The sequence below is a fragment of the Aquarana catesbeiana genome, linkage group LG03 (genome assembly GCF_042186555.1).
Source record: "Aquarana catesbeiana isolate 2022-GZ linkage group LG03, ASM4218655v1, whole genome shotgun sequence".
Classification (NCBI taxonomy): Eukaryota; Metazoa; Chordata; class Amphibia; order Anura; family Ranidae; genus Aquarana; species Aquarana catesbeiana.
The window spans coordinates 212,486,826-212,509,398 of NC_133326.1; the positions used below are offsets into that span (position 1 = coordinate 212,486,826).

At 43.5% G+C, this 22,573-nt stretch overlaps 1 protein-coding gene across 3 annotated transcripts in view; it reads right to left on the reverse strand.

Annotated features, from left to right (window-relative positions):
• The window catches only part of LOC141131925 (mitogen-activated protein kinase 12-like), a 176,993-nt gene that overhangs the window by 123,986 nt on the left and 30,434 nt on the right, over positions 1-22,573 (reverse strand). For 2 of the 3 annotated variants that reach the window (XM_073619752.1, XM_073619753.1), the window contains exon 2: positions 12,977-13,106. In XM_073619752.1, the coding sequence (XP_073475853.1) occupies positions 12,977-13,106 (130 nt within the window). Of the gene's footprint in view, positions 1-12,976; positions 13,107-13,416; positions 13,512-22,573 lie in introns of those variants that run through there. The other variant, XM_073619754.1, reaches the window with a different exon arrangement.

A 22,573-nucleotide genomic window follows, 5' to 3' on the forward strand; every position in this document is an offset into this window, starting at 1 on the left:
TGTCACTTTCCCGCAACTTGTGTCAAAATATAAAATATTCCATGGACTCAACATACCTCTCAGCAAATAGCTTGGGGTGTCTACTTTCCAAAATGGGGTCATTTGGGGGGGTTTGTGCCATCTTGGCATTTTATGGCCTTCAAAACTGTCATAGGTAGTAAGGAGTGAAATTAAAAATTTACGCCCTTAGAAATCCTGAAGGCGGTGCTTGATTTTCGGGGCCCCATATGCGGCTAGGCTCCCAAAAAGTCCCACACATGTGGTAACCCCAATACTCAGGAGAAGCATCTAAATGTATTTTGGGGTGCAATTCCACATATGCCCATGGCCTGTGTGAGCAATATATCATTTAGTAACAACTTTTTGTAAGTTTTTTTTTTTTTTTGTCATTATTCAAATCACTTGGGACAAAAAAAATTAATATTCAATGGGCTCAACATGCCTCTCAGCAATTTCCTTGGGGTGTCTACTTTCTAAAATGGGGTCATTTGGGGGGGTTTTGTACTGCCCTGCCATTTTAGCACCTCAAGAAATGACATAGGCAGTCATAAACTAAAAGCTGTGTAAATTCCAGAAAATGTACCCTAGTTTGTAGACACTATAACTTTTGCGCAAACCAATAAATATACGCTTATTGACTTTTTTTTACCAAAGACATGTGGCCGAATACATTTTGGCCTAAATGTATGACTAAAATTGAGTTTATTATTTTTTTTTTTTTTATAACAAAAAGTAGAAAATATCATTTCTTTTCCGTTTATAGCGCAAAAAATAAAAACTGCACAGGTGATCAAATACCATCAAAAGAAAGCTCTATTTGTGGGAAGAAAAGGATGCAAATTTTGTTTGGGTACAGCAATGCATGACCGCACAATTAGCAGTTAAAGCGACGCAGTATCAAATTGTAAAAAGTGCTCTGGTCAGGAAGGGGGTAAATCCTTCCGGGGCTGAAGTGGTTAAGTAAAAAAAAAAAAAAAAAATTTTCATTTTTTTAGTCTATTTTTTATTAAAAAAAACAAAAAACAAAAACAAACACACACACCACCACCACCAACAACCAGCAATGATTAAGTGTAAGGCTGACCGCAGGTCAGCCTGTAATTGTAGGAGGAGTCAGGCTGCATAAAGCCTGCCCTCCTTCTCCTTCCTGTGGTCGTAGGATCTCGTGTGCGTCTGACGTCACTTCCGGGTTTTTCTTCTCAGCAGGAAAATGTGCGGCTGCGAGGGGCGAGTCTCCCTATGTCAGCGGCGGGTTACAGGTTTGGACAGGGGGGTTCACAGGCAAGTGGCCACCTCCATCTGGACTCTCCCGGGCATCCCGGGTTTTGCTTTTTCAGGTTCAGAGCCCGCCGAGTTTACAGGCCGGCCGTTTCTCCCGGTATCCTCATTGGGGAGAGGGCGGGTTCGGCACCTTCTGCTCCTCTCCTTGTACTGCTACGATTCTTAAAGGCCGCCTGTCCGCTCCTTCCGGTGCTGTCGCGGCGGGGTGATCGGTCACTTGTTTGTTTAAAAATCTACTCAGCAACATAGGCTGGGTACAGATAGGGTGCTACTGCGTGAGCCTTGGTAAAGTGTTTGTGTCCCTTCAATCACCAGTTATATCACTGAATTAGGATGTATGCTTGTACATTCTGCTGGGAATTTTCCATGGTAAGTGTCAAATTTTTTTGAAAGTCTTGCAGTGATGGAAAAAAAAAAAAAAAAATCCAGAGGGGAACTAGTGGAATTTGTGGAATTCTGGATGACAGAGGTCTTAATGTGAAATTAATGTGAAATTAACAACCATCCTCTGGTATGTAGCTGACCCCTGAGGCTGCGGCAGTAGTGCGATTTCCATTACCATCATACAATTATGGTTTCTTATGCATTTCATGGTTTTCTTGCGATTTACGATTCTTTTTTCATTTTACGGTTCATTCAATTTACGGTTTCTTATGCATGTTACAGTTTCGCAGGTATTTTCGTTTTTTCATGCATTTTACGGGTTTGCTCATGCATTTTGCGGTTTTTCTCGTGCATTCTACGGTTTTTCTCATGCATTTTGCGGTTTCTCATGCTTTTTTCGGTTTTCTCATGCATTTTACGGTTTCTCACGCATTTTACGGTTTCTCGCGCATTTTACGGTTTCTCATACAATTTACGGTTTCTTATGCTTTTTATAGTTTCATGCAGGTTACGGTTTCATAAAAATTTACGGTTTCTCAAGCATTTTACCATTTCTCATGCAATTACGTTTCTTATGCTATTTACGTTTCTCATGTAATTTACGTTGCTCATGCAAATTACGTTTCATGCAATTTACGGTTCTCATGCAATTTACGGTTCTCATGCGATTTACGGTGTTCTCATGGAATGTACGATTTCTTATGCAATTTGTCACTTCTTATGCCTATATTATTATTATTATTATACAGGATTTATATAGCGCCAACAGTTTGCGCAGCGCTTTACAACATGGGGGCAGACAGTACACTTATAATACAAATCAATACAGGAGGGATCAGAGGGCCCTGCTCGTTAGAGCTTACAATCTAGAAGGGAGGGATGTTTCTTTCATTTCTCACGTTTTTCATGGTTCTCACGTTTCTCTTGGTTCCCATGTTTTTCCCTTGGTTCTCACGTTTTTCCATGTTTTTCACGCTTCCCACGTTTCCATGCCGCTCACATTTTTTGTGCTTCTTACGTCTTCCCATGCTTCTCACGTCTTCCCATGTTTCTCACGTCTTCCCATGTTTCTTTCGGGTGCTTCTCTCGTTTTCCCATGCTTCTCTCGTTTTTCCATGTTTTCTTATTTTTCCCAGGTCTATAATGTTTCATGTCATGTGTTTTTATGTCATGGTCTGTCATTCGTTTCGCAGTGTTTTCAGGCAGTTTCGCAGTGTTTTCATGCAATTTTCGCAGTGTTTTCATGCAATTTTCACAGTGTTTTCATGCAATTTTCACAGTGTTTTCATGCAATTTTCACAGTGTTTTCATGCAATTTTCACAGTGTTTCTTGCAATTTTCAGTGTTCCCATGCAATTTTACAGTGTTCTCATGCAATTACGGTTTCTCGTGCAATGTGTCACTTCTTATGCCTTTTCATGTTTTCTTACATTACTCATGTTTTTCTTACTTTTCTCATATTTTCACGTTTTCCCTTGGTTCTCACGTTTGTTTCTCACGTTTTTCCCTTGATTCTCACGTTTTTCCCTTGATTCTCGTTTTCCCATGCTTCTCTCGGTTTCCCATGCTTCTCTCGGTTTCCCATGTGTTTTACGTTCATGTCATATGTTATGTTACAGTTTTTCGTTCGCTGCATTTCCGTTAGCTAGTGCTCACATTCAGGGTCTGTCACGTCTACAGATCCGTACAGGCTGAGGTTTCGTTTTAATTGATTGTTGTCCCACAATCTTCTCGCCTGTTTTCCATACGTCATACGTGCACGTTCACCATTACACATTTACTTCTACCCACCACGGTCTGTGGGTACCTTAGCCCTGAGTGTTCGTTTTTAATTTCTTGTCCTGGCGCTGCAGGTTGCTCGGGCTCGCTCACTGCATACAGTAGGGGGGTGTTATCATTAGGTTCACATTCTTGCGCTATTGGTCTTGTCATTTCTGCACCCACATCATCATACTTGTCAGGTACCAGGGGTGTTATGTCTTGGGTTGGTTGTCTGTAATGTTATTTGGTTGCTTTCAAACAGCTGGGTTGTTCATGTTCTACCACTGCAGATTACCCATCATGTCTATGGGTTGACAGATTGAGGTGATCGTTTTTAATTGGCTTGTTCGGTGGCAAGTCTCCTCATCTGTTCTTACGCTGTTTATGTATTTCGTACAAACTCACGTTTCTTATGCAATTTACGTTTCTCATACAGTTTACGTGTCTCATGCAGTTTACGTGTTTCTTGCAATTTACGTGTCTCTTGCAATTTGTTGTCTCTATGATAAACTCACTTTTTTATGTTTCTCTCGTTTTTCCAGGTTTTCTCATGTTTTCCCAAGGTTACTCTCCTTCTCATGTTTCTCACGCTGTTCATCAATTCACGTTCTCGTGCTACCGGGGTTTCTCATGTAGTTTGCGGTTTCTTGCAGCCTTGGTGCTTAGGCTGCTCACGTTTCGTAAGCTCGCATTATACATGTGTTTCGTTCTTTCACGCAGCTTACGTTCCTGGCGCAGGTTCTCAGCAGGCTCACGTTCTCTCGTAGTTCAGGTTGCTGTCCCAGTGGCGTGTCACTTACGCGGAGTAGGTTACCCAGGGGACTGTGGTTTTTCCCTCTTGTAATGCACACGACCTTTTATTTCCTAGTTACATTTGGCTAGGGTTGGCAGAAGCATGGAACTATTGTTAAGTCAGCCATGGCAGCTCCAGCAGCCTTTACGGGCTCAGGGGCTTTAGTGGATTCCGAATTTTCTCAGTCTCTAGGTCAGTATCAGTAGGCTTCCTACTTGGTTCGGTTTTTGCCTCTTTTAACTCATATCGGCATGGCATTGTCGGGGCGTATCTGGTTTGGACTCAGCATTTCATGTTGTTGGAGACCCCGACAGATCTTTCTTTATTTGCTGCGCATTTTATAAGCCATCCTCGGGGTTCTTGAAGAGTAGCCCTCCTGCTGTGATCAGCAGACTTCTCATCATGGGTCATATTTTCCGTGTGGTATCTATCACATTCTCATGGTCTCCTTCATGTTGGGTACCAGCTCGGTGCTCAAGGCAGGCCTATACCCGGCTTTTTGGGTCATAAGAGATAGGAGCAGGTTCTGTGTATTTGTGCCAGGAATCCCAGCCCGTTCTGGGTAGGTGGAGGTCGTCTTGTTTCTCTGGGCTTGGCCCAGAGCCATTTTTTGAGATACTATAAGCGTTTGTAATTTGGTAGATTATACGTATTTCAGTGGGCTATAATTTGGCATCATATTCATCCTACTGGTCATTTTTGCCCCCTTTTAGGCATACTGACCACTTGACCAGGGCACAACTCAGGTCTATGTTCTTTGTTGCTTTTTGTTCCTTTCCTACACTATCCACAGATTGACTCCGAGTACAAGTGTAAGGCTGACCGCAGGTCAGCCTGTAATTGTAGGAGGAGTCAGGCTGCATAAAGCCTGCCCTCCTTCTCCTTCCTGTGGTCGTAGGATCTCGTGTCCCACCCACCCATTCCCTTTTTTCTTTTTCATTTTATTTCAATTCATACTTGGGTATGCCCCCTTTTAGGCATACTGACCACTTGACCAGGGCACAACTCAGGTCTATGTTCTTTGTTGCTTTTTGTTCCTTTCCTACACTATCCACAGATTGACTCCGAGTACAAATACAACCAAAAGAAAGCTCTTTTTGTTTGCAGAAAATGATAAAAATTTAATCTGGGTACAGTGTAGCATGACCACACAATTGTCAAAGAGCGACAGCGCTGAAAGCTGAAAAATGGCCTGGGCAGGAAGGGGGTGTAAGTGCCCTGTAGGCAAGTGGTTAAGGAAGTTCAGGAAAAGCTGTTGCAGGAAGAAGACTTAAATCTTGAGAAAGCCATCAGGATTGCCAGAGCATAAATGTCAAGAGAGGACATGCAGGTACTGGAAGGAACACAACTCCAGATAATTGCTAGAAAATCACAGCAGCAGATATGGGCAAGAAAGAGCACACAAAAAAGGAATAAAAGGGCACCTATGGCACTGGGACAAGTAACACACAAGCAGTGTGTGTACACTGTGGAAACAGCCACCATAAAAATAGTGTCTGTCTGGCAAGGGGGCAGATATGCAATAAATGCAAGAAAAGAGGACATTTTGCCAGGGTGTGGAAAAAAACCAGAAGGTCAAAAACACGGTCTGTACACGCCATAGAGGACAATGATGACAATGCAGGGTCAGACTCATACTGCACCCCAATATATCTTGCAGCAGTACAGAAAACACATCAGTCTGTAGGTGAAGCAAATGTAACATTACAGATAGGGGCTAACAAAACTCCAATCACATTCAAAAAAGATACAGGAGCACAAGTATGTTGTGTGCCAAGCCACATATACCTGGAACACCCCAGTATTGAAACCCCCTTAGCCAATTGCCGACCGCTGCATGCTGATATACATCGGTACAATGGCCGCGGTGGGCAAATGGGCGTACCTGTACGTCCCCTTTTAGAGGCAGGGATAGCAGGCGTGCGCCACGTACAGCATGACCGTGCCCGCAGGACTGGTGGACTCTATGCCTGCCGGTCTCCCGCCGATCGTGTCACGGAGCTGCAGAACGGGGAAGTGCCAATGTAAACAAGGCATTTCCCCGTTCTGCCTTGTGTCATGACAGAGATCACTCCTCCCTGTCATCGGGAGCAGTTATCGCTGTCATGTGAGCTGAAGCCCATCCCCCCACAGTTAGAATCACTCCCTAGGACACACTTAACCCCTTCCCTGCCAGTGTCATTTACACAGTAATCAGTGCATTTTTTTATAGCATTGTTTGCTGTATAAATGACAATGGTGTCAAAAAAGTGTCCGATGTGTTCGCCATAATGTCGCAGCCCCAATAAAAATTTGCAGATCGCCACCATTACTAATAAAAAAAAAATATATATATATATAATATATTCATAAAAAATGCCATAAAACTATCCCCTATTTTGTAGACGCTATAACTTTTGCGCAAACCCATCAATATACGCTGAAAGGACCTGGAGATATCACTGGGCATTCTCAACTATCTATCCAAATTCTCTCAGGGCCTTGCTCAACAGATAGCACCACTACGTACACTGCTACAGATGGTGCAAACATGGAAAAGACTTTATATAAACATCCAGGACCAGTACTGAAATATTTTAACGTAAACTGTGACACTGTACTTCAAGTGGATGCATCCCAGTTTGGGTTAGGTGCTGTACTGACTCAACAAGGACATCCTGTGGCATATGCTTCAGGAGCACTGACCACAACGCAAGCCAATTATGCTCAAATTGAGAAAGAGATGCTGGCCATTGTGAATGGATGTGAGAAATTTCATCAGTACATATATGGTTGCCAGTTAGTTGTGGAAACAGACCGCAAGCCATTGGCGTACATCCTACAGAAACTGCTAGCTTCTACACCTCCACATCTGCAGCGTGTGGTTATGAAATTACAGCATTATGATCTCACAGTGAAAGATAAGCTTGGAAAGGAAACTCCAATGGCAGATACCCTGTCTAGGGTGTTTACTGAAGGACATGAAGCACGGGATGGAAGAACAGGTACATACAGTACTAGTGAACATTCCAATATCGGATGTACGGCTGGAGAAGATAAGACAAGACACCAAACAGGATAAAGTCCTAAAAAAAAGAATTTGTGTCATGTGCAATGGCTGGCCAAAAAAAGAAAGAAGCTGTGTCCTGAACTACAGGGATTCTGGCCTATGAAAGATAAGTTATACATTCATATGGATATCATATTCATGGGTGACCGTATTCTCATTCCTAAGTCACAGCAGGCAGAAGTACTGGAACAAATCCACCAGGGACATTTGGGCATCACACTGTAACCGCAGAGCACGGGAGTTGGTTTACTAGCCCAATGTGGACTTTGATATTGAGACACTTGTGAAGTGTGAAACCTGCCAGACATTTCAAAAACACAATGCAAAAGAACCTCTTACACCGTGGAATGCTCCCTCGTGGGCATGGCAGACACTGGCTACAGATATTTTAATTTTGAGGACAATTACCTGATAGTAGTAAATTACTACAGCAAATACTTTTAGCTAGTGCAGCTGAGAAATCTAAAAACGTCAATCATATGGGCTTTCAAAACAATACTTTCAAGACATGGAGTGTGTGAAGAACTTGTATCTGATAGTGGGCCACAATTCTCGTGTGCTTCATTCCAGTGCTTCCTTCGTGAATGGGGAATCAGACACAAACCCACAAGCCCGTATCACCCACAGGCCAATGGTCTAGCAGAGAAGTATGTTGGCATAGACAAATCCATTATAATGAAAGCACAATCATCAGGGCAGGATGTGTACATAGGACTGTTAAACTATCGTGCAACACCTTATGAAGGGTTATGCTTACCTGCACAGCCGCCAATGGGTAGAACACTGAGGACCACGGTGCCCACTGCACCACAGAAGTTGCAGCCTCAGTCATTCCCACATGATCGAGTAACAGCTCAGAGGATCATAAATATGGAAAAGCAAAAACTGTATTTTGATAAATCCACAAAATGCCTTCTTCCACTCTGCAACACAGTCACTGGGAATACATAGGAACCTGTTGGAACTATCAAAGAAGCCAATTCACCAAAATCATATATAATTGAAACCAAGTGGAGACAGAAGCTGAGACGAAACAGGCATCATCTTCGTCCAGACTCTGCCGAAGATACATCATTAGAGGAACTGAATGACAATGGAGATAAAGTACAAGCCCATGATGGCACAGAAGTCCTTAACATGGATACTGAGTCGACTGAGGACGGCATAAACGTATCAGTATGCAATACTGGGAGTGACTGAACACCAATCCTATGGATGATGAGCCAGGAGGTTACCTTCTCTCGCTATGGTCAAGCTATTAAACCAAAAATATGGAGGGACTTTGTCTCATATTAAATGTTTCATACTTGAGAGGGAAGATGTAATGGTGTATGCTTTATGTTATACTTAAAGATCATTTGTTATGCCTAGTTCCTTATGCATGTTAGGAAATAGTTAACAGTCCTAGTCATGTGATCTGGGGGCAGGGAGCAATAGTTGTTTTAAAATGGACTCTGCTGATTAAATTAAACAGGAGGCTCTTGTTCAAGCTCCTTGCCATCTGCCTATACTTCGTGTTAATTCAACACAGTCAGGAGGCTGGTGGATGATCCGCAGCATTACCACCCACCCACAAAATAGCATCCAGCTTTTTGGGGTTGTAAAAAATGCCATGTGCACGATGCTTTGTGGTCACGGCAAAAATTATGCTCCAACACTAAATGCGAACCATTCAAGTAAATGGGACCACACCGCAACCATGAGCCTAACACTTAAATTATGCCTGTGGTGCGGTATCTCCATAAGAAGTCACCATTCAGCTGCCAGAAAAAAAAAAGTGTGTTTAGGAGGAAGCTGTATTGTCTCCTGAATGCCTGGCAGCTGCTGTCCTATGGCCCTTAAGAAAGCGATCCACCGCAGATTGCTTTTCAGAGGGGTGGCAAAGGTTTCCACCCACATGAACGAGCTCTAATTCACATTTAACGGACATCTCTGGAGCCCAGTCTTTCTAGGTTTACGTCTGCCACATTCTTGGTGTCATCCATCATTAGATTTTAATGAGATGATTCCGATGTAAAGGTGGGGGCAGGCCTGAGGATTCTGATCTAAAAGGGAGAATGGGAACTGAGAACTCTGATGTGAAAGGGGAGAGACAACTGATGACTCAGATGTGAAGGGCAGGGGGCTGAGAACTTTGATGTGAAGAAGAGGAGGGGATAAGGACTCTAATGTCAAAGGAGCTTCTCATGTGATGAATGATGCCCTTTTAAATTGGGGTGCCTCGAGATTTTGCATATGTTCAAAGGGTCTCAAAAAATGGAAAAACATTGAGAAACAAAATGAAAAAATCCCAGTTTTTCTACCTTTATTTTGCAGAATGCAGTGCCGTCACATGACTTTGAATCTACTTCATTCTGAGACTAAAATCAGCCAGTGGGTGTGGTTACTGAAAGCTAGTGACATCACTTCGGGGGGGGGGGGGTAGGCACTGTTCCTGTGTAGCCAGTGGGTGTATACAGGATGTGAAGAGCTAATCATAGGTTCCTGCCCAGTGTTCTCTCATTGTACATCCCAATTCATGAGAAAATTAAGAAATAAAAAGCCCCATCCATACAGGACACAGGGGGGATGGAAGGTGCAGGGCACATATACAGTATAGCTGTGCATGGGAGAAGGGAGCTGCTTGACACGGGGGGGGGGGGGGGGTCAGGGTCTGTCCGTGTAGATATAAGTGCTCTGGTGTCTCAGCTCACAGTCTACAATGATCATAGGCAATTACACTAAGGCTCTGTTTCCACTAGTGGACACAGTTGCATGACAAGTCACAACCCGTTGATTTCAATGGCACTCGTTCCCATCTATGAGACGTTGAAAATCAGCGACTTTGAAAACGTATCTGCAGTGCTTTGATGTGACTTTGATCCAGAGAATGTAAAGTTGGATCAAAGCTGCACTCAAATTCTCTAAAATCCTGCAACTTTGTTGTTGCAATAATGGAAACATGACTTGTCATGCGACTATGCATCAAAGTAGGGCAGGCACCTTTTCAAAGTCACATACCCAGTTTCCCCGAAAATAAGACCTAGCGTGATTGTCGGTGATGGCTGCAATATAAGCCCTACGCCCCAAATAAGCCCTACCCTGTTTCCCTGAAAATAAGCCCTACCCTGAAAATAAGACCTACAAGGGTAGAACGGATGCCATTGAAATCAATGGGCTATGACTTGTCATGTGACTTAATGTGTCTAAAGTCGCATGACAAGTCGCACTAGTGGAAACAGCCTTAAACTCATTACTCACATGTAGCTCCCTCACCTGGACCATGCAGAAACAACAACAACAACAACAACAACGTGGTTGTACACTCTAGAAAATCTGCACCATGTTGCATTGTAATCTATATATTATAGTTTCTAACAAACAAGACTCACTCTCACCTAAGACAGGAGGAGATCTAAAAAGAGGGGTGTGTATCAGAAGGGCGTTTTCAGGAAGTGAGAGGACCCCATGCAGAATTCAGAAATATGGAAGTAAGGTTGTTCCTGAAGAACAGGAAAAAGCCGATTGTCTGGCTTTGATCTGACTTTCTAAGCGACACAAACTGCTATATAGGAAATGAATAATGTCAAAGATAAAGATATTTTACATATGATTATTAGAAATGTTTTCATTTTTGACTGGACTTCCACTTTAAGGTTAATGAAAGAGTTTAAAAAAGCCAATAGGTATCTACGCAAGGCTGAAATACCTGCCTCGGGCATAATGCAGACTTAGCCTTATTAGATCTTTGTGACCTCATGTGATGCTTTATCTCACCAGAAGGGATAACTTTTATATTAGGTGAAGTGTAAAGGGTTCAGCAGTACTTATGTGGATGAGCAGCATAAGTAAGACTTGAAGTGGTTCTAAAAGGCAGGAGGTTTCCTATCTTAAAGCGGAGGTTCACACAAAAATTGAACCTTCCCTTTTCGGAACCCTCCACCTCTCCGGTGTCACATTTGGCACCTTTCAGGGGGGACGGGGTGCAGAAACCTGTTTAACCCTTTCATGACTAAGCCTATTTTTGAAATTTGGTGTTTACAAGTTAAAATCCGTATTTTTTGCTAGAAAATTACTTAAGAGTTCCCAAACATTTTATATATATTTTTTAGCAGAGAATCTAGAGAATAAAATGGAGATTGTTGCAATAGTTTATATCACATGGTATTTGTGCAGCAGGGTTTTAAACGCAAATTTTTGGAAAAGGGACACTTTCATGAATTTTAAAAAATCCAAACAGTAAAGTTACCCCAATTTTTTTGTATAGTGTGAAAGATGATGTTACGCCGAGTAAATAGATACCAAACATGTCACCCTTTATAATTGCACGCACTCGTGGAATGGCGACAAACTACGGTACCTATGAATTTTCATAGGCGACGCTTTAAATTTTTTTTACGTTTACCAGGTTTGAGTTACAGAGGAGGTCTAGGGCTAGAATTATTGCTCTGACGATCACGGCGATACCTCACATGTGTGATTTGAACACGGTTTACATATGCGGGCGCCTTGTGACAGTCTTTATGGAGGGATCGGGGGTCTAAAAGACCCCCGATCCCTCCTTTGCACATAAAAGTATTCAGATCGCCGAAAACGGCGATTCTGAATACTGTATTTTTTTTTTTTAAACCGGCGCCATTGGCAGCCGAGTAAATGCGTTCCAGCCCGCCCACAGTTGCCGGAGGCAGCCGATTGGACACCGGGCCTCCCGATCGCACGGGAGGCCTGGTAAGAGTGGCGGGAGGCGGGGGGATGTCCCCTCCCGCTCCTCCGGTATAACAGCCGAGCGGCTTTTAGCTGCATTGGTTGTTATACTCGGGTAGCCGATCGCCGGCTCGAAACAATGGTACTGGGATGATGCCTGCAGCTGCGGGCATCATCCCGGTATAACCCCGGAAAGCCGAGTATGCACATCTGCGTACGGTCGGCGGGAAGGGGATAATACAGGTATTCGCACCCACTTCCGGGCATAGACTCCTGCGGCAGTCTACGCCTCTTCCCGTACCCCTCCCCCCGCTGTCTGCTGGGAAACACACGGGTCCCAGAGGCAGCAGGGACCATCCGGATTGCGCAGCGCGACTCGAGGATACCGAGGATGGCGGTGGCAGCACCCGAAAGCAAAGCGACAGATCGGCTTCGGGTGTCGACATCGCGGGCGCCCTGGACAGGTAAGTGTCCATATTGTAAAAGTCAGCAGCTCCGCTTTAATGCATTCTATGCATTAAGATAAAAAAACCTTCAGTGTGCAGCAGCCCCCCGCTAATATTTACCTGAGCTCTATCTCAAACCAGCGATTTTGCACAAGAGCCTCGGCTGTCTGGGATTCTCCATTAATCGGCTCCCGCTACAGTCAAAGTCAGTAAGCTAATAAGGAGAGAGAGGGGGCAGTGCCTCGGCTCGGGTGCCCCCATAGTAAGCTGCTTGCTGTGGGGACACTCGGCAGGAGGGAGGGGCCAGGAGCGCTGGCAAATGGACCAGAGAAGAAGAGGAGGATCTGGAATGCTCTGTGCAAAACCACCGCACAGAGCATGTAAGTATAAACATGTTTATTAACAGAAAAATAAAACAAACAAAAAAAATTTTAGTATCACGTTAAGCAAGCATGGTTGCACTGTGAAAACAATTACTTTTCAATGCAAAATAGTTGGCTTGTATGGAGTTTATGTTGCCAGTGTATAATTTCACACGGTACAAGCATAACCGTCAGTTGCTGATAATTACATACTTACATTCTCATGTTGCATGTGCTTCAAAAGTCTCAGTTCCCTATATGCTCGTTTTGCAAAGAGCTCAGACTGAAAAGGACGGTACAGCTTCTTGATGGCTACTTTTGTTCCAGTTCTATTGTCGATAGAAGAGCTGTAACACACAAACATGTAATTACAAGTTACATTACATAACCAGAGGCAACTGGGAAGGTCTGAAAAAGCACAAAAGAACAAAAACGCGCGCACACACACACACACACACACACTTTCCAAATGCAGCAGAGTGTGTTTCTGTACAAAAAAAGGACACCGCCTCATATTAGACATTGCAGATTTTGCATAATTAGCTGCATTCTGTTTGACTTTAAACTAATGAGAGTGAGATGGGCTTTAATTAGCATGCAATATATATAAAAAAAAAAAAAATAGTAGTTTGCCACATTAACAAAACTCCATCTCACCCAGCCGGAGAGCTACCCACACACAGCACGGCTGTCCATGAAGCAATCATTTATGATCTGTTCCAGAAATGATAGGCTGGTGTCACGCAGGAACAATTTAAAACTGGGGGTGGTAATGAGAAAAGTCTGATACGCACAGTGCTATGGTTGATCCTGGATAATAATTACAAAATATGTAGGACGCTCACTCCTGTAGATGTGTCATGGCATTAGGAGCACCAAAATTGCACAGGTTATAGTGTGGGAAGCTTATGCTAGTACCTTCTGTTTTAGAATGGTAAAGCTTTTTTTATTTTATTGCAAAGTAAATGGGATTTCGCAAAGAATCATGGATAAAAGGTTGTCAGTTTGCGCTTTATGGAGTTCTATAAAATACACCCCCACTCATGTGGTGGGAACTTTGAAAGAAAGATGGATTTAAACCCCAAAAGCCTGCAAGAGACCAGGTTCAACACTGCCAAAGCTGCTTTTACATTTTTTTTTTTTTTTTTTTTTTTGCAAACATGCGTAAAAATTATTTTAGACCTGAATATTAAGGCTCCATGCACACTGGACGGTAAAATAATGGTATAAAAACGCCAGTAGCTTTGGAGTGAGTCTTTCAACATTTAACGTTTTTTGCAATAGCATTTATTAACGTTTTTCCGCATTAGCGTTTTTCTTTTTCTATAAGAATTTTTTTTTCCAATGGATCAAAAACGTTAAAAATTGCTTGTGTGCCACGTTTGAGCGTTTAGTGACGTTTAACGTTTTTAAGCATTTTTTGTGCTCAGAAAAACAGCTCCTGAACGCGATTTTAGGGCTTTCAGACAACAGCCCATAAACTCCACTGCTGATAAATGTCCATGTGTGCATGGACGCATAGGATAACAGAGGGGAGTTTATGGGCCGTTAAAAAAAAAACAAAAAAAAAACGCCCAAACTCCCAGAAACAGCCGTTTATGAGCTTCAGTGTGCATGGAGCCTCAATAAAACCCCCAATTATATATTTATACTTCTGTTTATAATTATATATTTTCTGGAAGCAGACACCCTAGAGCAGTGATGGCAAACCTCGGCACCCCAGATGTTTTGGAACTACATTTCTCATGATGCTCATGCACTCTGCAGTGTAGTTGAGCATCATAGGAAATGTAGTTCCAAAACATCTGGGGTGCCAAGGTTTGCCATCACTGCCCTAGAGAATAAAATAGTGGTAGTTCCAATTTTATTTTATGTGTAATTTTTTATGTCACGATATTTCCACAAAGGTCTAGAGTACTACTTGGACCTTGAAGAAGGGGACATACCCCGAAAGGTTTTCCTGAAAAATTGTATGTTAGTGCAAATAAAAAAAGTATCACAGACAGTACTCAATTTTCTCTGTCACTATTGCACTAATGCGGCTACAATCACATCAAGCACAAAGGTCTAGGAAACTCAAAATTTCAGTTAAAAATACACTAAAGTTAAATTTAGGGCACACAACTGCAATAAATTACCCAACATGTCAAACCTTAAATTTAAGTTTGAGTGCACCAACAACAAACTTCAGTACCCTATATTTTCCACTTTTAAAAGCCCCCTGCCCCCCCACCCTATGTGAATCAGTATGGGGTACATTGTACCCCACCCTATGTGAATGAGTATGGGGTACATTGTACCCCTACCCATTCACCAAAAAAAAAAAAAAAAGTGTCAAAAATAAAACAAACACAGTACAGAGGTTTTTAAAGTAGTTTATTAAGCAGCTCCAGCTCTTCCAACTTCTCCCCTCCCCGACTCTTCTGCCTCCTCCGCTGATGTCTTCTGTCTCTGCTGGTTCTTCTCCCTCTGTCTGCTGTCTTCACGCTCTTTTGCCCAGTCTTCTCCATCTGTTCTTCTTCCAATGTTGATGCAACGCTCTCTCCCGCTCTAATGTCGGGTGCGCGGTGTGCCACTACTTATATCGGCATGGGTTGGGGTCACCGGAGCCCCACTTCTTATGACACCATCACCCATCATGCCCCAGGCGGTGATGTCATAAGGGGTGGGGCCTCCGGATGACGTCACACAGTGACCCCGCCCCATGACAGTAGAAGTAGTGGCACACCGCGCACCTGGCATTAGAACGGGAGAGAGTGTTGAGTCAACGTTGGAAGAAAAACAGAGGGAGAAGGCAGCGGAGAAGACTGGGCAAAAGAGCGCAAAGACACTCAGAGACCTGGCAGAAGACAGTGGACAGAGGGGGAAGAACCAGAGAGAGAGTGGAGAAGAACCATAGAAGGGCTAGAAGACATCAGCGGAGAAGAAGTCGGAAGAGACGTGGAGCTGCCTTAATAAAAAATGTTTTAACACCCTGTGTGCTGTGTTTTATTTTTGACACTTATTTCAGGTGAATGGGTAGAGGTACAATGTACCCCATACTCATTCACATAGGGTGGGGGCTGGGATCTGTGGGCCACCTTGTTAAAGGGGGCTTCCAGATTCCGATAAGCTCCCCGTCCGCAGACCACGACAACCAACGGCCAGGGTTTTTCGAGAAGAGGCCCTTGTCCTCACCAACATGGTGACAACGTGCTTTGGGGTGAGGGGGGGCGCTGGGCCCCCCTGCCACAAAGCACCCACTCCCCCATGTCGAGGGCATGTGGCCTGGTACGGTTCAGGAGGGGGGGGGGGGGCTCGCTCATTCCCACCCCTTTCCTGACCTGCCAGGCTGTGTGCTCGGATAAGAGCCTGGTATGGATTTCGGGGGGACCCCCACACCGTTTTTTCTGTGTGGGGGTTCCCCTGAAAATCCAGACCGAAGGGCCGGTATGCTCTTGAAGGGGGAACCCATGCAGTTTTTTTTTTCCATTTGGCGTGGAGTTCCCCTTCAAGATCATCAGAGCACAAGTCATATGCCAAAGTTGGATCAGTCAAGACGGCGATCCGACTTCAGAGATATTTAATGGGCTGAAGTAGGTTCAAAGTTGGACCAAAGTAGTGCAGGGAGCATTTTCAAAGTCAGTCTGACTTGCGTCAGACCAGTTAAGACGGCTCCCATAAGGAAACATTGATTTTCACACGTCATACGACATGAGCTTCCAATGTCGGAGCGTTTGCCGCACCAGTGTGAACCTGGCCTAAAACTGGTGCTCTTGGAAACCGGTGCAGCTGTGCACGGTAGTCAGCTTCTAACTACAGCGCATTCAATTAAGTTTTGGCAATAAAACCTGGATGCCGATTGGTTTTTGTGCAGAGCTGCACCAGATTTTGCACTGTCTAGTATTAGTAAATAACCCCCATTGTTTTTAGCAAGGCAAAACAGGTGGCTAAAAAAGTGAAAAGCTTAAAAAAAAAAAAAAAAAGATACTTTTGAATGGGCTGCCCCTATGTGCGAAAGGTGCATATGTGTGGCATGCTACAAAATGTCAGTGGGGGCTTAAAGCGGTTGTATACTGCTGGTCTTTTTTCTTTCTCTGCAAGGCAAAGTCATAATGTGCTAGTATGCATCGCATACTAGCACATTATGTGAAACTTGCCTTAAAACTAAGCTGTTCTAGCACCACAATGCCAGCACTCCCATCTTCACCCATCTTGCTTCCGGGTTCGTGGGCTCCGACTCTGACTGGCCGGAGCCGCGATCAAGTCACCCATTCACGGCACTGGGTTCTGAAGTAACGGCATGGGTGGCCATTCCTTCAGAGCGCATGCACCAGTGATGTCACTGGTGCCTGTAATGTAAATATCGCCTAAACGGTGCACGTAAAAGTCAGTAAAGGACGTTTATTTCCTCTTGAAAGTATAACTAAAAGGCAAAACTTTTTTTTTTTTAGTTTTGGATAGAATGGAGAGGGATTAGAACACCTGTCACTTTTTTTGCCTTCTGTACCCCCATTAAGGAGATTCACTTTCCCCATTTGTCCCGTTTACCATTATTATTGAAACTGAAAGCAAAAGAAAATCCTAAACATTGGGTTGTCCCCAGAAAAGTAATAGCGTGGAAATCTTCCAATAGTGACACTAGCTCTGGTGACCTGGGGGTCCCAAAGGAATTCCCTTAGTTTGAAGGGATTTCCTCTCGCTTCCCATTTGGCTATGGGGCAGAAAGGGAAATCTCTGCAATAGGACAAAGATGACAAAAAAAAATATATGATGATGCAAAAGAAGTTAATCTACCAAATCTTGGCACAAAGCCAGGAGCATTTGCAGTTGCAATTTTTGCCACGATTTTAGCATGATCTGTCCCTAGACAATTAGCAGCAAAAATCGCACAGAGTTTGGGGTGCCATTAAGTAATAATGGCATCACAAACATTATCTGTATTTTGCCACGATTCTGGAAATCGCAGACAGAAATGTGGCGATTCCACCCACTATCCAGAACGCCTAGGTGTGAATGGAGCCTAAAGTTCACAAAACATGCCAAGATTGAAATCTCAATCTCCTGGTTTCCTCTAGCAGCAGGGCTTGACAGCCTGTCAGCATTCTAATGTAAACAAACAGTGTCTCTGTTGTGATATTTGAAGACAATTGACTTCTAAGTAACAGCAGTGAGGACGCATGCACACTGCAGCTCAAAGAAGCGGCTCCTACAGGCTCTCATTTTTTCTGTCTGGAAACTCTCCTCTATGTTAGCCAATTTGTCCATGCACACTATTGGCTTTTTCAGGAGTTTACAGGCAGAAAAAAAACACCCAAACTCCCGTTTTTTGAGAGGAGCTTTCAAGCAGTAAAGAAGACTCCTACATGCCCAACAACGTGCAAAAGCGCACACAAAAAAAAGAAAAAAAAAAACCCCACAAGCTTCTTCAAGCTTCTGGGCAGAGAAATAAAAGCTCAAACGCCTGTAAAAGCAGCTTTTTTAAGCTGCAGCGTGCATGAGCCCTAACAGGGGTCAGTGTAAAGCTTTTTTTTTTTAAATGCTTGTTAAGATGATATAAATAATGTCCCTAGTCTGAGCACAGGTGCATTTAACGTTCATTCTTCAGCCATCTGTTAATAGATCAATAACCAGCAGAGAAAAGACAAGAGCTTTGCAGCTCAGTGTTTAGGTCAAATGCACGAGAGCTCGATTTCTAGATTGACCACAACTAAAAATTTGCAAATGGTTTACGCCCTAGCGACCATTAAGGAAATAAAATTAGTTTCAATGGTGAAATTGAGGTCAGATTATTTTAATCCACATTCTATAAAGAAACATACATGTCAGCACATTAGAGCAGCTACCATTTTCAGTTCTGAATTCAAAATATATATTGATGGATGCAAATACTGGATTTTTGAAGAGCCACATTCTATAAAGAAACATACATGTCAGCACATTAGACCAGCTACCATTTTCAGTTCTGGAATCAAAATATAGATTGATGGATGCAAATATTGGATTTTTGAAGAGCTGGTATGAGAGAGAAAGCAATCCATATCTATACATAATTTATTAGCTCAACGTTATGTACAAAACCATATATGCAGACTAAACACATATTTATACAAAAACAAAAACAGAACTGACAGACCAAAAAAGGTCCTATGCGCCGCACATCACTGCAAGACCCTGTGGATGTGAAACGATAAGTCCCATGATTAAGCTCCGGGGCGGAGTAAAATGCATTGGGGGTGTGGCTTGGCTGGAGCACAGGCAGAGGTTGTCATTTCACATATCCACAGGGTCTTGCAGTAATGTGCGATGTCTCTTTTGGTCTCTTGTATCATTGGAACCGACAACACTCCCAGTGATGTACTACAGGAGGACCTGGCTGAGACTTGAGCAGCACCCCTCATTCCTTGTCTGGTCACAACCAAGAAACAGGTTATATACTTAGCCGTTTTTAGTCCACTTCGGTCCGGTCACATGGTCTGGCTCCCGTGTCAGTCGTCAGCAGTTGCAGGGGAGAGGCGGGTGCACAGACAACAGCGAGCGCATGGGAGCCTATAGGTGACGTCACCTCTCCCAGACTTTCCAGCTGTCTGGCGCTCCCTCCTCTCCTCTCCAACCACTGCTGACTGACACAAAGGATTGTGTGACTGGACCAGAGAGGGCTCAATTCACCTTTTCTTTTTTACACACAGGTTAGTCCACATAGCTAGCATGAGGGGGATGGGAACTTTTTCAGGGTTTAGTCAGAACTAGGCAGAAATTTTACTTAAATGCTCTAAAAAAACTTTTTTTATTTTCTAGACGTAAAGTTTAGAATAATTTGGGTACACAGGGCAGACATATTTGCTCATTACATATGCAGACTAGGCTTTCCGCTTTGCAGAGCTACACAACCTCTGTACTTGACCCTGGGTTCACACAACTGCGATGCGGGAACCAGCGCGATTCCGGCGCCACTTCCCACTGCCTTGTGCGAACCGCTGCGGGTGTCACTAAAGTTAATGACACCCCCCAGTTTAGTTCACAGATCGCAGTGCGAACTGTGAACTTGCACAGGAATTGTATCGCATAGGTGAGAACACCCATGCAATACGATTCTAGTGCGGGGAAAAACAAGTCCCTGCACTATTTTCTGTGTGAATCTAATGCGAGTTCAGCCATACAATTGTATGGCTGAACTCGCATTGCACAGACACCGCATGTGATCAGCACCTGTGGTGCGGGTGCAAATCACATGCGATCTCTGAGATCACGCTAGTGTGCACCCAGGCTCACTGCTACTTCTTACAATGCAAGTCTTTAACTCATAACAGCATATGAACAAATATAGCTCACCTCCATTAACATACCGTATGTTCTTACACTAAGAAAATACTTGAGCCAATGACACTCACATATACAGTATGTATACAAATAAAAAAAAAAAAAAGTGTGCTTTTATCAGATTGGGCACTTTACAAACAATGCTAAAGAATTGACTAAGAAGGCATTATGTACTGGAGAGCAGTAGAGAGGGTATGACAGTGGGCAATATGTGCAGGAGAGTAATGTGGAGGGTGTGGAAGCATGTGCCGGAGATGTAGGGAGGGTTTGATAGTGGACAGAATGTCCAGTGGAGGAATGGAGATCAAGACAAAGAACAATAGGGGCAGAGGAATAGGTAGGGTATGAAAAGGGCAGTAGATTCATGCCAGAAGGGCAAAGGGTATGACAGCGGCAGTATGTGCAGAGGAGTAGGGAGAATATTATAGAAAGCACTATGGGCCCATTCACAGCACATGCAGTGCAGTGCTTTTTGTTCTGCATCAAAAAAGCATCAAAAGTAGGTTATATGGGTTTCAATGGCATAGTTCACATCAGCGCAGTGTGTTACAGGGCTTTTTTTTTTTTCTGGAACAGAAAAGTACAACATGCCACTTTTTTCCTGCACAGAATTGTACTAGATTGCGGTAACACACATCGGATCGGATCTGGAGGATGTTTTTGTGGAGAGAACAGGCACTATGTGCAGGAGTGGAGTCTGGAGGGTAGAACAGCAAGTATAAGGTAGTAGGTACAGGAAGTAAATGCATACACTCTACATCAATATACCCAGAGGGGAGAAAAAACAAACAAACACTATAACCTGCATGTAAATTGGTTCAGACCACAACCACACTGAAGGAGTGCACACTACCAGGTTTCTACCATGTGCCGTTACTGAGTGTGCGTCATCTAATGTAAATGAGTTTCTGTGTTCTGTATCGGAGTGTGGAAGGTATGTGTTCACTCTGTATGCTGTGAGTCTTTGCACTCCAGAGAGAGCACAGGATGAAAACAAAAAAGGAATACAGGAGACTGTAGCACAGGTAAGGAGAGAGTGTGTGTGTTCTACTCCGGGGAGGAGAGCATAGAGTGGTTTGGCATGAGCCACAAGAATGTAAAATTGATTGTGTCAGAAGTCTCCAGTACAACAAAAAGACTATAGGAAGGATAGTTCAATACTGGAGGGACATAGACACCATTGCCATGGATTCAGGGAAACGAACCATGTGCAGGATATAAAGAAAAGACCAAAGATTGTGCTAAGGTGAGGCAGATACAGTGCTTTGAAAAAGTATTCATATCCCTTGAAATTTTCCACATTTTGTCATGTTACACCAAAAAACATAAATGTACGTTATTGGGATTTTATGTGATAGATCAACACAAACTAGCACATAATTGTGAAGTGGAAGGAAAATGATAAATGGTTTTCAATTTTTTTTTACAAATAAATATGTGAAAAGTGTGCTTTGGATTTGTATTCTGCGCCCCCCCCCCCGCCCCCCACCCCGCAATTACAGCTGCAAGTCTTTTTTGGGGATGTCTCTACCAGCTTTGCACATCTAGAGAGTGAATTTTTTTGGCCATCATTCTTTGCAAAAATAGCTCAAGCTCTGTCAGATTGGATGGAGAGCAATTTTCAAGTCTTGTCACAGATTCCCAATTGGATTTAGGTCTGGACTTTGACTGGGCCATTCTAACACATAAATATGCTTTTACCTAAACAAATTCCATTGTAGCTCTGGCTATAGGTTTAGGGTCGTTGTCCTGCTGGAAGGTAAGCCTCCGCCCCAGTCTCAAGTCTTTTGCACACTAACAGGTTTTCTTCTAAGACTGCCCTGTATTTGGCTCCATCCAGCAACACGATGCTGCCATCACCATGTTTTACGGTGAAGATGGTGTGTTCAGGGTGATTTATTTTATTTATTTTAGGTACTTATATAGCGCCGTCAATTTACGCTGCGCTTTACATATACATAGTACATTCACATCAGTCCCTACCCTCAAGGAGCTTACAATCTAAAGTCCCTAATTCACATTCATACATACTAGGGACAATTTGGACAGGATCCAATTAACCTACCAGCATGTCTGGAGTGTGGGAGGAAACTGGAGTACCCGGAGGAAACCCACGCAGGCACAGGGAGAACATGCAAACTCCAGGCAGGTAGTGTCATGGTTGGGATTCGAACCAGCGACCCTTCTTACTGCTAGGCGAAAGTGCTACCCACTACACCACTGTGCCGGGTGATGTGCAGGGTTAGTTTTCCGCCACACATAGCATTTTGCTTTTAGGCCAAAAAGTTCAATTTTGATCTGATCTAACCAGAGCACCTTTTCCACCTGTTTGCTATGTCCCCCACATGGCTTCTCTCAAACTGCAAATGTGACTTCTCATAGCTTTCTTTCAACAATGGCTTTCTTCTTGTCACTCTTCCATAAAGGCCAGATTTGTGGCCCTTATAGTTGTCCTGTGGACAGATGCTCCGACCTGAGCTGTGGATCTCTGCAGCTCCACCAGAGTTACCATGAG